Source organism: Leuresthes tenuis, unplaced genomic scaffold, assembly GCF_036924035.1.
Source record: "Leuresthes tenuis unplaced genomic scaffold, fLeuTen1.0.hap1 SCAF_7, whole genome shotgun sequence".
Taxonomy (NCBI): domain Eukaryota; kingdom Metazoa; phylum Chordata; class Actinopteri; order Atheriniformes; family Atherinopsidae; genus Leuresthes; species Leuresthes tenuis.
Genome location: NW_027325361.1, coordinates 19,546,336 through 19,561,083, shown reverse-complemented (window position 1 = coordinate 19,561,083; position 14,748 = coordinate 19,546,336). Strand labels below are relative to the sequence as shown.

Genomic DNA, 14,748 nt, shown 5'->3' with positions numbered 1-14,748 from the left:
TCCTCGCTATAGATCCCACTTAGGCTGGAAAAGAAGAGCACCTCAGTGTTGTAAAAACGCTGACATTTTTTTTAGAATTATTCATTTAATCATTTCTCACGTAAGATCTTTGGCATTGTCGCTTGTACGTTCGACTAGTAATTTGAACCATACTATGAAATTACAAATAACCTCAGCGTCAGACTCAGTAATAGCAGAAGCAGTTGTAGCATCAAAATTGTGTATTGCTAGTGATACTAGAGGGGTTTTCTCATGTCAACAGCTTTCAGGTGATTATTTTTTCTGCCATACTTGTATTCTGCTCCTCCTCTTCCACCTTCCATCTATCCCGCCCTCCGGTGCCAAAACGCTACTCGACCTGTCAGACTCATCCTCCGTGTCCCGAGCTGAGCCATCACTCTACTCTCCCAGTGCCTCGGGATAAAAGCTACCATTTGTTTCTGCATCTCTGACAAACACTTCATCTTTTCCTCTACACTTATCCATCCGTCCATACATCCATTTTTCGGTGCCATGTGTCTGTCTGTCATTTGCCTTGTGGGCCGCGCTGCATACATGTGCCACCGACCCCATTCAATTCCTCTCTGTCACACTGGGCTGTACGACAGAGAAGGATTGGGTGACAGTGCTGAGGCATATCCACAAAGCCTTGTGCTCACATGCACTCTCAGGCAGATACATGAACAACATTTATGCATTGTTCATTTGTGCCAACATCAAGGGCTCAGCTATTTGGCAATCAGAGAGATGTGACAGCTTGACTAATCTGTGATTGTTTTTTTTGGCCAAAACATGGGGGTTAGCAGGCCCTCCAAGGGCACACTACTATAAAGCAAGACAAATAACTTATTATTTTCTCAGCTTGTACAAGGCTTTATCGCATGAGTTCTCCTGAACCATTCCAAAATGTAGAGGGATTATCACAAAACATTGCATTAAAATCTCCTCTCTCCCTTCTCCCTTGTTATTTCATTTTCCTTCTAAAATGAATCTGTGCTCAGTCAGGCTCAAACACAACATTAAAGAGTTAATGCTATTCTAACAGAAACCACCAATCCCCTCCTGCCTCGCTCCTTACCTCTTTTTTTTCCCTCTGTGCCTTTATAACCCCGTCATAAAAGTACACTTTGCTCTGTAGGCAATGGCACTCTCTGCAAAGCTACCCATACAAAATAGATGTGCTTCTATCCCTATGTTTAGAGCAAGAAAATAGCCACGACCTTTGTGCATGAACGAGAGGGCGGTATGCCTCTGAAAACTCTACCATTTAGAAAAGAAATGTGACCCAGCACCAAAACAAACATGCATAAAATAAATTCAAGTCAAAATATAAAAGGAAGAGAATCAAAAGCAGACTAAACGTTCATAAAAAAAATTGTTAAATTCAAATTTACATCCTGTCTTGTATGAATCAAATCAACAAAACAACTGAGATAGAGAGCTTGTGGAATTTTTAGCTTTAACAGGGTCATATGAAGTAATTGTGTTTTTCCCGCTGTAGACAGCGATCAGAGCACTCTCCATTTGGAGGAGCAGGAAGGAGGGCCAACGGGCGAACCAAGCTAACAGCTACTTAATATAAGGGCAGCAGAGGGGAAATTTTAATCATCTAAAACAAGTTAAACTTCAAAAATGTCATAGGTGTTCAAGCAAATGCAGTGTGGTGGATTTCCATACAACATCCCCTTTGAATCAGATAGGTATTTATTAATTTCATAACGTACTAACGTACAGTTAAGTTACCGAGGTGGCTAACTCACCTGTTACAAACTGAAAGCATGCTGACTTCTGTCTACGACTGAATGAATCCTTCACAAAACCTTACAAAAAATCTCTTCAAAAACAACTAAATCAGGCTATCAACAAATCATTTTGTGATGCAGTAATGAAAAACTTTTTTAGTGACTTTAAAAGCAAAGCTGCAAATAACTTAATTTATTCAGCTTTATGAACAACATAGGGTATGTGCATTTTTTCAGTAAGTCTGTCAGATAAAATAGGTTTGCTTTTCCTGGGAGCTCATCACAGATATACCCATGTCGCTCTCTGCTCCAGGTGCCCATTCAGAGCAAAAATATTGCAAAAAGGTCATAGAATAAGAGCACTTACAACTTACTGAAAGTATTATATAGTGCAAGCTGTAATAAATGTTGCATTGGAGCTGGAAATCAATCCATCTGAAAGGCTCTCACAGGTAGGGATTAAGGGAGAATGAAAGAAGTGGAGACAAGATAAAAGTCAGGTGAGTCTGGTGTGCGGATGCTAACCTCCAACGGAGCGCTGCCTTGTCTGTATCCAAGATTACCAAGATTCTCCTTGGGAAACCAACAGAAGTAAGCAGGAGAAAGGGGGAGGCAGCACTCCTCATCCTGAAGTCAAGGCCCATAGCGCCTGTCAGTACCAGTTGAACTGCTGCATATTTTATGAGGAAAGCCCTGTTGCTTATTACAATATTTACAGATGTTTAAAGATTGCGAAGCGAGTGTTTTTGCTGCATTAGCTTGGCTCAATGGCCTTTGCTCACGGGCCTGACAGAACATTTTTTCACTCAGATTTGTTCAATCACACCATTGCACAAAACTTCAAGGAGACTGAGAATTGCTTTTCCTTTCTTATGAATGGAAAACAAATGTGAAAATTGAAATATTTGTGAAACTGTTTAGTTCTACTTCCTAAAAGCCTATGAAATCCTGATGAGTATTCAATTTGTAATTGTACCACAGCATGTTGTGTACCATTCATAACACATCTACAGCTTTGTTTATGGTCTGCAAGGGAGTTTATCCCAGCTGTTTCCTCAGGAGGGATGCTGTCCTACAGCAGTACCATGATCTTTGACACTTTTCATAAGGCACACACAACTCTAAGACATGTAGATGGACTTGTACTTCTTATCAAAGAATCGAAAGTTGCTTTAACAAACCAGAGATTATTTTAATCAATATCACAACCTCTAGGATACGGTATTATTTGGGAAAATTGCTGTTGAATCTTACAAAGTCTTTTGTTTTTCCTTTGTTTTTTTGTGCACATGCTTGACCAACTATTCTGCTTTCTTCCTTTTTCTCCTCCTTAGCGCGAAGACAACTCGCAGAGAAACCCTATCCATCAGACAGGCTCGAAGCGGAAAAAAAATAAAAACTTGGATAAATATTTCATCAGATTATTCCGTGATTTAATATGCTTCTGCTTGGCTGGGGTCTATGGCAATATCTCCATTTATAAATGCATTAACAGAATGATAGCAGACACAAGCTTAATATTGATATGAGGGCTGGCCTGGCAAGCAGATTGAAGCAGCATAGGGATTGTTTGTCTGTCTGTCTGCTGTGCTGAATCCTATACTATTTTTTCTGTCTGATTTGAGCGTACAGTCTGGCCAAAGATAGTTGCTTTCCATAAAAACATCCACTTTTTCAAGACAGAGTTGTTCATTTGGAAAATAAAAAAGCTTAAAAAGTAAAAAGAGCCTCCGTTCTGCATAAATGCATGTGCATAAATATTCAAGAATGTGTACTCCATGTGCTGTAAGCATGAGCTAATAAGAGCCAAAAGGAGAAGTTTTCATTATATGTGATAAATTTAACATCAGGAAATCCTCTACCTATTAATACCATTTGGGCGACAATAATTGGCAGGCCATCGACAGCGTGGGCAGAATTAATCATTTGAAGAGGCAGACTAGACTGAATTTTTAATTGGGAGAGGCAGCCACTGTTTAGGGAGGCAACCAGCTGATCACCCAAGAGACTGCTGCTTCAGACAATGCGCATTTGCTAATCCTCTTGAGTCAAGTTATTATGGCCATGCATTATTATCACGCTTTACAAACTAATTCCATGTTTTCCCCCAAGGATTACCAAAGGGGGGAAAATAGCTGCATAAGAAAAGACGAAATAATAAACACAGAGAGCCAAATGTAGATGAAATGAAAATCAAAATGACAGAATGTGAAACACTTAGTCTAATGAAAATGGTGCTTAAAGTTTGTTTACATGTGTGTGTGTGTGTGTGTGTGTGTGTGTGTGTGTGTGTGTGTGTGTGTGTGTGTGTGTGTGTGTGTGTGAATCCCACTGTCCATCTATGCCTTTGTTAGAGTGAGTGTGCTTTTTAGAGAGTGCTGTCCCAGTGTCTCCATCAGGATGGAGCACCCATAATCCCCTTCTATTTAATAACACGATTAACTATAAAAGATCACTGACATATTAGAGTTTGATAACGTGTTGTTAATTGCGCAGCCAGGCATAATTACATTCTTAGACATTTAATTTGAGTGAACTCTGCTTATCTAAAATTAATGAGTTGTTTGTAATTTAATGAATGAGGGTAAATATTCACTGAGTCGTACATTTGAAATGATGTTGGTATCATTTTCACTTGGATGAGGTTATCTCTATGATCTACCTACATTTACAGTACACATTTTTCGTCATCCATGAAATGAAAACAAAAGAATGAAACTTCAAACTTCAAATTTTATTAGTTGTTTAGTAATTTGTGTTAGTTGAAAAATTTAGTTGATCATTCGATGAGAGTTCACTTTTTTCCCAATCGAAGATTTCTTTTCTTTTAAAGGGGGGATTTGTCTTTATTACAAGTCTGTTTTGAGTTTGAGTTTTGCATTGCAAACCCACAAGCTGCCCAGAGGAGATGATCATACAAGACTCTTGTGGAAGGCGAGCAGTACATCTCAATTGCAGACTTAAAAGCTAAGACGCCCCCCCCCCCCCCTCTTCTTTATCTATACAAGGAGAAATTACGTAATCAACCGACAATACTCGTGATTAATGTATAAGGCCAATTTAAAAAAAACTTCTCAAATATGAGAATCAAGAAAAAAAGATACTTCATTAAATTAACAAAAAGGATCCACTAAGATTGTAATTGTGACATATATTTCTCTAGAATTATACTCACACCTACCAAGGAGCTGTTTTAGGCTTGGGGTATGGTTTTATGTCCTGTCGTATGTCAAAGAGCCTGATTTTTATTTTCTCTTCCCCGGGACCACAATCAGTCAAAGAGCCAAATACTGCAATCATTACGCAACACAGTGCAATGATGCTGTCGTATATGCAAGCACACCACAATCACAAAATCATCAAAAACTATTGACTGTCAAATGAGTACTACACTAAAAATAAGAAGGAAAAAAAAGGGAAAGGAAAAAAAAATCAATTTCTACAAGCTGAAAACATCAACTGTTGGAGCCGTGAAATGTGAAGCCATGTGGGTAATATTCAAACAAAACCTTCACAAACTTCAACATTCTATGACCGAATATGGACTAAATTTAAAGTCAGTGTTTTCTGGCAACTGCAAGCTGCCTCTATGATAGTAACAAAAGTCACTTTCATCTTTTGCTGACGTCTTCATATGTGGCATGACGAGGGTTACGATGTTTGCAAATGGCATTTACATCACTGTCATTTATTGTTATGTGTCTTTTCTAAACGTCACCATGACAAAAGGTTTATCTCCTGTGAAAAACAAAATTAAGAGAAAAAAAAAACAATGTGACAAATGACAGTCATAGCTTCTGCATGTTTTGGTCTCTGGCTTCTATGTGGCAGTTTTAGGAACACTAAGACCAAATCCAAAAATGTAACCATAAATGTCATGCAGAAGCAGTGAGATTGCCAAAGCTTTTTCTCTCTCCTTTTGCTTAATGGTTATCGAACTGAAAACTACAGTGTGTCAATGCATTTTCCTATTTGCTCAGTTGTAATTACAATGAAATGGCAGCGGTCCCATGCATGAATATCATGACAGACAAATGCCACTGACTATTCCAACTGCTGTTGCACCCCCAAGACGTTGTTTTTGTAGAGCCTGGCTGGGTGCTAACGTCAGAATTAAAGTTGGGTGAAAGTGATGATGAGTGGTGGTGATGACGACAGTAATGGTAAGGACGATGACGTTTACTCCCCGTTTGGGGGGAGGGCTGGGGGGACACGTAGGTCCGTTGTAAAATGGTTTTCCCACCCAAGGCAGCGATCTGCACACCTTTTACTCCTGCTAACCAACTTCATTAGAGCTGTGGAAGATGGAAGCTGCCACTGTGGTCTATATATAGTGAGCTGAGTGGATTTACACCCTCTGCTTCCCTTAGCCTTCCATTTCAGCAGAGGCAGCGCAGCATCACAATCTCCGTGGCGACGTCCGTCATCTTGTGACAGCTCTTGCGCCCCTTTGGAGACATTGTAGTATGAACAGATTTCGCTGTGACGGCTTTGCACTCGGCCCGTGCCGTTCCCACATGGAGGGATGTTAAAGAAAGCATATGAATGAATAAATCATGCTGCCCCTCCGCAAAAGATGGGACTGGCAAGGGATGGCTCTTTAAAAATGCATCCTTTCCGAGCGCCCCTGCCCCACTTAGGAGCGTGTTAAGGAAATACTCTTCGATTACAATTACACAAAAGAATCCTTCCTGGAAGAAAGCACTCACTATAAGTGAAAATGTCATGTTTTGTCTGGATTCTTTAAGATATGGATGGAAATGCAAACGTTAATAAATTCATTAGGCTGTCAAAAATTTATAAGAACTTGTGTTTTGGGAAACCAATCATAGTTGGAATGAAATTCCAAGCCTCATGCATGTTAGATGATATTCTGAGCGATGATGAACATGATGGTAGAGACAAATTGTTTGGACATTTCAAGAGCTAACCAAATAAAAGGTAAGCTTTAAAGTGGCAAATACCAGCATTTCACTACACATCAGTTGAAAATATACAGGCAACAGACTAATAACGACTTATTGAGCTCATGTGGTCCTCGCGGCCATTTGAGGGATGACACGTTACCTTTGTGCATGCCGGTGTATCGGTCCTTGAGAACTGTCAGTTCGTGGATTTTCCCAAACTGTTCAAACAGGGGTTTCAGGTCTTTTTCTTCCAAGTTCCGCGGTATCTGCCCGATAAACAGCTTAATGGCATCTTGGTCTTTCATGTTGCCGCTCTCCGGATGAATTGAAATGGGTTCTGACCCGTTCATGGGTTTCGGAAATGTGAACTGAGGGTACTGGTGCTGATGTGGGATAAGTAGTAGTGGTTGTTGGGTAGGTGGTGCCCCCGGTCCGGTGAAAACCAGGCTGGAGAGAGCGGGCTGGGGCTGCTGTGGATGGTGCTGCCTTCTTGTTTCAGTCTGAGTGAATCTGGCCATTCTGAGCTGGGAGCAGAGTGGATAATAATGACAACACACACACACACACACACTGTGAGAGAGCAAGCACTCAGCTGGAAACCAGGCTGACTTTCTACCCGACACACAACGCACCCGCACACACAGTCAAGAGCGGAGGGGGGAGATATTGGAGGAATAAGCGCACGGGGACGATATCAGACACTCTGGAGCGACACCCAGTGGTGTTTATGAAGGAGCTCAACTCGGGTCTGTTACCTTCTTTACAGGTTCTGTTCAAACTGCAAAACAACTTGTGTTTGCGAATTTGTTTAATTTTATAGTTGTGTGCGATCTTTGATGGAAGTTGCACACTATGGGAAACACTCCACAGCAGACATTTTAACTGGTAGTTGTTCGTTGGTATACTAATGCTGGCACCCTTAAATTGAATCGTTCCAGTAAGATATGTTGGCATCAGGGTACTAATGCACCATTTACACTTGTACATTTCTCACTATGAAGTGTCAGATTGTTATCAATTTAAGGGTTAACTACAATTAGGTGTAAACTGAAAGAGTTCCGTGAAATGATGTGAGAAGGAACTGACAGTAATGCTTGCATACAGACAGATGACAAACTAGAAGACAGAATTGAACCCTTACGCTATACAGTGAGATGATCTGCTGGCTGTGGGAAGCATTTTGTTTGCATTGTGCAGGTCCATTTTTCCACTATGTCACTGACCATTTCGAATATACTCATTTCCTCTTGATAACTGGAGTTATGGAGAATCCAATGTTATATGTATATGTTATATGTGGCAAACGTATTGTATCAGTAAGAAGCAATGGAATAACAATCAGTTGTGAGTGGACACCCTATTTATCTGAACAAAAATGATTTAAAAAAAACTTTGATTTCCATGAAATTTTTGTGAAAGTCTATGATGACACGAATAAAGGAGTTTTCTGAAGACTTCATACTTGTTAAGCCGGAAAAAGCTACAAAATTTTCTCTAAAGAGGCTGGACTTCAACAATCCAGTCAAATAGGTTGTGGACAAATGTGGGAAACTCAGGACCATCATTACTCAACCCAAGAGTGTTCGATAGACAAAGATCCCTCTGAGATCAAGGTAAGTGTTAGAGTCTGGAAGTAACTGAGAACCTAAAGTAACTTTTAATCATCTAAAGTCCTCCACAGAAGAATACTGAACAACAACAGGGCTGCGATAAGATGACTACTCATCTGAAGTTGGCTAAAAGGTCATGATGCAAGCCAAGAGGCAGTTGGAAAATTCCTTATGAACAGATGGGACTAAAATGTATTTTTGTTTGAATGAAAAGGTTTATGTTGGGTAAAGGAAAACACACAATTTTAGCATAAGAACCTTATCCCAGCTGTGAAACACGGTGATGTTAGTGTCTTGGTTTGGGATTATTTTGTTGCATCTGGACAGTTTGTCTGAAGTGACGGAATGATGGATTTTGAAATATTACAATGAATTATTGGCACATTGGCCAGTGAACTGGATCCTAAAAGAGAGTTGATTAAACAACGAGGCACCAACCCTGAGCACTAATATTATTCTACGGAAGAATGATCAAAGGAGAATAAAATCCATTTGTCAAATGTCCAAGTAGAGTGACCTCACCTTAATTCAGACTAGATGTGAGCAGTTAAATGGGGAAATCTACCAGCATCACAGAGTTGCAGCTGTTCTGTACGAACGAATGGGCTAAAGCTGATCAATAGTTACAGGAAATGTTGAAAGCAAAGCAGGTTTGCATACTTCTTCCACTCACAGATATGGAAAATTGAATTTTTTTTTAACACATACATCACTTAATATAATCTCTCTACTTAAAGCACTTTGAATTGAATTGTGTTTTAGGCATGCCTTTGCAGGAATATGAATAGTTCTGAAGGGTTCACACACTTCTGAAACCCACAAACAAAAATCCTACAGCTTCAGAGTTTCTCACAGTTTCCAGCCTCTGTGTTTTGAAGGGACTGTGATGACTGTGGGCTCTCCCACTCCTGGAAATGCACTTATTAAATTTTCAGCTTTGCTGCTATGATAATTGGTCCGGCTTATAATAATAAATAAAGTCATTGGATGTTTAGTTGTCCACTGACTTCTAGATATACTCATTATAGTGAAATAGGATTTCATCAACTAAAATGTTTTTAATTACATGGTTTTTGTTCCTCACATCTAATTTCTTGCTTTAACAAGTTCAAATGCCTGCTTTGAAAAAGGTCTATTGGTCATCAGATTGAGTCAAGGGACCAACAAACATTAACTACAATTAAGGGACTTACTGTAAATACTTTTCAAATGCCATGTAGGCTAATCCCCCAGGAGAGAATTTATTTGCATCATTTGCTTTCCCTTTGCAGGTGATGTTTAAAAGCACACAGATTAAAATCCATCATGAAAATATAATAGTCAAATGAGAACAACATCTCTTAAAACTATAATGCACAACAATGTAGACAGTCTTCCAAACTCAATCACAAGCCACCCTTTAAATTAAACACATCTTCAGAACAGATTTCTAATTACAGCCTATTTAACAGTGGATTAAATGAAGTGATACACTGCCTGTGACAACTGGCTCAAGGCTGCAAGGTGAATCAATACTGCTGCTGCTTCTCTTACTGTGAAGGAACAACACCATAGGGGTGCCCTCTCAGAACTTTGACTTCCTAATATCTGCATCACTGCATGAGAGAATTGCCCTCAGCTGCCTCTGTTGCTCCAAGATCAACTGTACACCTAAAGAGCAAGGAAAGTCTCACTTCCAAATGGCCTCGTAGAAATGTACTGGTCAAGAAAGTTCGGAGCTGAGAAGTTTGGGAAAAGACATAGAGCTAAAAAGAGATGGTTGTTTTCTTTGTGAGGGAATTGGGGATCATTTCAGCTCTATTGAACTCTGCTCATAATATTTATTTTTGCCAGTTCAATAAGAGCGAATGCAGAGGAAATGCAGGGGTACACATTGACATTCCCAGTCGATAGAGCAGTGGGTGGCAGCTACACAGACACAATGCCTTTTTATTTATTGTAAATGTGTTCTTTTGAAATGGGAATTTAATTCTTCAAAGCAGCAGCAGGTCCCAGAACGCCACCTTAGTTACATTTGCTGAAAATACTGTTTGTTTTTTCAAAGTCAAAGTGTTATTTTATGCTCCGCTCGTCATGCTATAAATGTATTGATTAAAAGAGGCAGGGTTCTCATTGAATGTGGCTGGCTATCTGAATGGGTACTGGCAGGGACAGGAGTCAAAGTGTTTGGCGGATGGCTCAGCGTGTTAGCCAGCTTGCATCTGTAGTGAGGAAACAAACAGGGGCGCAGTTCAGCTCATATTGAATAAGAGTAGTGAGCTGTCATGGCACTGGCTCAGCAGCCTCTGAGGGAGGTTGAATGGCTATTTTTAGGGATGTGGTCAACGCAGGGGGAGGGGTATTGAGAACTTCCACTTCATGGATTTTTATTGACCAAAGCCATTAGTGTTTCACCAAGCTGAAGGCAGAGACAAGAAATCAATAAAGGTCACACTATTAGTGCAAACTAAAAAGTTACATACAATTTAACTTGCTGGCGTTTTATTCTGCTGCTTGTTAACCAGCCTGGACCCTGAGAGAGAGGCAGCCTGGCTTGATCTGTTCAGCTTGGGAAGTCTTCAGGCCCTGAGGGAGACTCAGGCAGCTAAGGGGAAAAAAAATTTGCATTCTCTGTGCTGTTGTAGACATACAGTCTAGACATACATACAGTCTCTCACACATACATACTCTTCATAGGTATCTAAATTCAGCATTTCTCTCCACATCAAGTAACACACAAACAGTAAACAAGAAAACATACACTGCATATGCAAAAGGTTTAAATGGCACATGCCTCCTACTTATGAGCTGAACACAGTGAGTGAATCAGGAGCTTGACTTTGCAGTTAAGGGAAAGATCCTGTCAAAGTTCAGAAAGTGTAGTAGTGGTTTAGTAAGTGCTATGAGAGAGTTGTGTCCCTTGGTACTTAATTCACCATTGCATGCTGGTTGTGCATTGAAGAGCATGCTTGTTGGACTGTAAGGTGTTGTTAAAGAAAATTAGGGTGTGACATGATGATGGCATATCCCAGTGGGGACAGTTTCATGGACCAGTGACTTAACAGACGGATGAGATGTGATAAGACCAGGCTGGATGTGGAGATGGTTTGCCGCACCTTTCTCTTCCAGTCTCGGGTCCCTGGATGAAAAGTAGCGTAAAACTCATTGATATTGATCAGTTTTTCTACTGACAAAAGACAACTCAACATGTCTTTCCTGATGCTGAATCAGCTTCAGTAATTGAAACAGTTCCTGCCAAGCATTATATTTCTGCTCAAGGCAGAATTTAGAGCTGCTCGACTTCATCTGTTAGCTATAATGAAATCCCACAACCCAGAATGACAAAAATAAAGATTTGTACAAAAGTAGTAAAAGTTTTATAAATTCTATATTCTTGTCAAGAGGAAAGAAATAGACTGAAGTGAATTTGACTGGCATTTGAGCACTCTAACGTCCTAGGTTTTAAATTCAATATTTGCTGTAAATTTTTTACTCAAATGATAAGAGTAGGGCCAAGTATTAATACAATACCCCCCCCCCCCCCCCCCCCCCCCAAAAAAAGGTGTTCAAACCGATTTTCTCCATATTTACCTTTTGTACAGCTTACATATACAACTGTATTGTAAGTATAGATCATTTTGCAATGGTATAACACCAGCAGTGACACTTGGTGGTCAACCATGATGACCATAGCTCATTGAGTTTTAAGTTCTCAGATCTGAATCATGACTGGAGCACTGATGTAATAGTTCAGTAAAAAGAGGGTGGTGAGCTGTATGATAAGGTGGATGCATGGAACACCTGTACGTACAGGTCAGACAACACCCCTCTTCAAACTTGACCTTCATTTTGATCACAATTACACATGTTTTGACATGAGTTTAATAGAACTGAATTATACTTGTGCTTATATTAATCCCCAAAGGGACATTCTATTGTTGCAGTATATAAGAAATGGTTGTTTTAGAGAGTCTTTAAGTGAAGAGAATGTTTGTGTTTGCTATGCATCACTTCATGCACACGGCTGAGTAATGCATCCTGCTGATTATCTTCTGAGTCCGTCAGGAGTTGTGGCAGACTTGTTGGATAGTTCACTGCTGGGTATTATTTTCACAAACATTTAAAAGATGGTAAGGTAAGTTTAAACAACTTTCTCTATCTCATACTCTGTGGGTTTAGACCAACGGAATTATCACAGCTGATCAGCAGCAGGATAAATCACCCTGTGATGCACAGCAACAAGGACAATCTTTGACAGATTAATATCAAGGTAATCAAAGCATTTCTTTGATGCAAAAAGGTAAGCAGTGTAAAATTCACTGTAAATTGCTTTCACTTGAACCCCCATGAAATTTTTTGAGGTTGAGTTGTTTTAGATAAAAACAAAAGTGTACTCCTCTGCAGTACCTTGTCAGGGTCTGTGTTTTGTGTCAGTTTACTCTTTTCATTTTGATAGCCTCGTCTCTGTGTTCACTCCCTGTTCCCCGTTGATTACCCATCCTCACCCTTATGTGTTTCACCTATGTGTTGTTATTCCTACCCTCCTGTGTGTGTTTATAACCAGTGCTCCCCTATATGTCAGTGCCAGATTGTCTTGTCTCATAGAGCATCTTTCCAGTGTTTTGTAAAAGAGAATTCCCTGCGTCTGATTGTTTTCATTCCCATTTTTTTGAGTCTGGCCTTCCGATCTTGTACCACTGACTGACTTTGACCCTTGGACCGAATAGATAACCCTGAGAACTGAATACCGTCTGTCTGGCTGCAGTCTCCTAGTTCTTGATATAACTGTTCTGAGAGGCTTTTATAGCTTGGCTCAGTGTCGACCAAAAGCTAAAAGGGCTGGCTATAGTTTGAAATCAGTCAGCACAGTTCCATGCACAGTTCGGTTGAGCTACAGTTACAGTGTGACTTGGCCATTTAACAGGACAAAAGTCCTTGCAATATACCTATTATTCACCTTGTTTAGAATAAAACAATGTTCAGAGTCTAGTTTTTGCATGAGTTGTGTACTGGATATTCCAGATATCCCCCCATGTCCTATGCCACTGTAATATTTGTACCCATCCAAAGCCTTCATCATATCCATATCCCTGAAAACACAGAGCATTACTCAGGGTTCTTTCTTGTCCCTGAGGTGTTTTTTTCTTTTTGCCAACAGGTTCTCTGCTGCTGCTGCTGCTCCTGCTGGAGCTAGTGTTGCTAAATCCTGTGACAGAAGCAATAAAAACAGGTGTGACACAATCAAATGTGTTTGCTTTAAAAAGAAGATCAAAGTCATCTATAAATAAAGGGCATGACAACTGCAGCAACACAGCTATGCATTGTAGTGGTAGTGCAGTGTGTGAAAACTCCAACAATTCATAATAATGTGACAAAGTCTATACATACATAACCGCATTAAGCCAGCCTCAGTTTTGGAAGTGCCTCTCTCTGTCATCTGCTTTTCTGTCTGCTTTTTCTCAGTGTAGCTGGTGGAGCTGCATTTAAAGAGACTTTTCAGATCCTTCAGCAATTCTTTTTTTTTAAAAAAAGACCCCAGGGGCATGTCTGGAGACTTTTGAGACAGGCAAACACCAGTGCTCCCTCTTGGGAGTGAAGTTTCTCTTCCACTGATGTTGTTTGTAGTTTGAGTAGTGTGAGAGACATTGTTGCTTCTGGCTTTCTCTCTGAGTAATTGTCTTGCATGTGAATATTGACAAAGTTACTGCACTGTTGGTCTCTTCCTACTATATATAGTTATTTTGAAATAACACGGAGTCTGGCCCACGTTTTGATTCAATTTGTTTAGCTACACAGAGATACAGTAGCTTTAATGTGAGCATTAAGGAATCCAGATGCAATGTTCAGTTATTGATTATGACTCCAATTTCCCTTGTGTTTTCTTTAGTTTATTTTATTGTTATTCTTTTAACATGTTCAAAATAAATAAATCCAATAAATCAAATGTTGAAAAATTATGGTATCAAAGAGATTTTTTTCAGCACGCATTACATTTTTATATAAAATGCTGAAACTAAATTCCTCCACAATAACATATGGGGTCATACAGAAACATGATTGCTTCAAGTTCTTTCTTTAGAGGTGGTTCCACAGGCTGTTGAATTGTGGGGTGTACTTAGTTTTTTTTACACACTGCCACTGTATTTTATCTTAGTTTTTGTTATTAAATGATTATATGATGTAATGTCTATGATGTTTTTCGTGTGAGGTTGTATTTTAGCCCTGGTAAGAACAAGATATTTGGGTGGGTTTCTTCTTGTTGTTTTTATCTGATATGTAGAAGTAAAAGAGGATGTGCTATTATTTTGAAATGACAAGAAAAGGTTCCAGCCAAGGTCCAGCAGTAATAAATATGTTTTAAGTTTCTTGCAGAAAACAATGTGATAGCCAAATATGCATGATTTCTCTGTAAGTATACATTACTCCTTTTTCTTCTTAAGGATATTTGGATTTATGTACTAACAATCCAGGTGAGCCTATAATTCTGACCATTGAACAGACATGTTCATG

At 39.6% G+C, this 14,748-nt stretch overlaps 1 protein-coding gene across 5 annotated transcripts in view; it reads right to left on the bottom strand.

The window, feature by feature from the left end:
- The window catches only part of celf5a (cugbp, Elav-like family member 5a), a 181,036-nt gene extending 173,835 nt beyond the window's left edge, over positions 1 to 7,201 (bottom strand). For all 5 annotated transcript variants that reach the window (XM_072389750.1, XM_072389752.1, XM_072389751.1 and 2 more), the window contains exon 1: positions 6,810 to 7,201. In XM_072389750.1, the coding sequence (XP_072245851.1) occupies positions 6,810 to 7,167 (358 nt within the window). In that variant the 5' untranslated portion in view covers positions 7,168 to 7,201. The remainder of the gene's footprint in view (positions 1 to 6,809) is intronic.
- Positions 7,202 to 14,748: the final 7,547 nt, after the last annotated feature.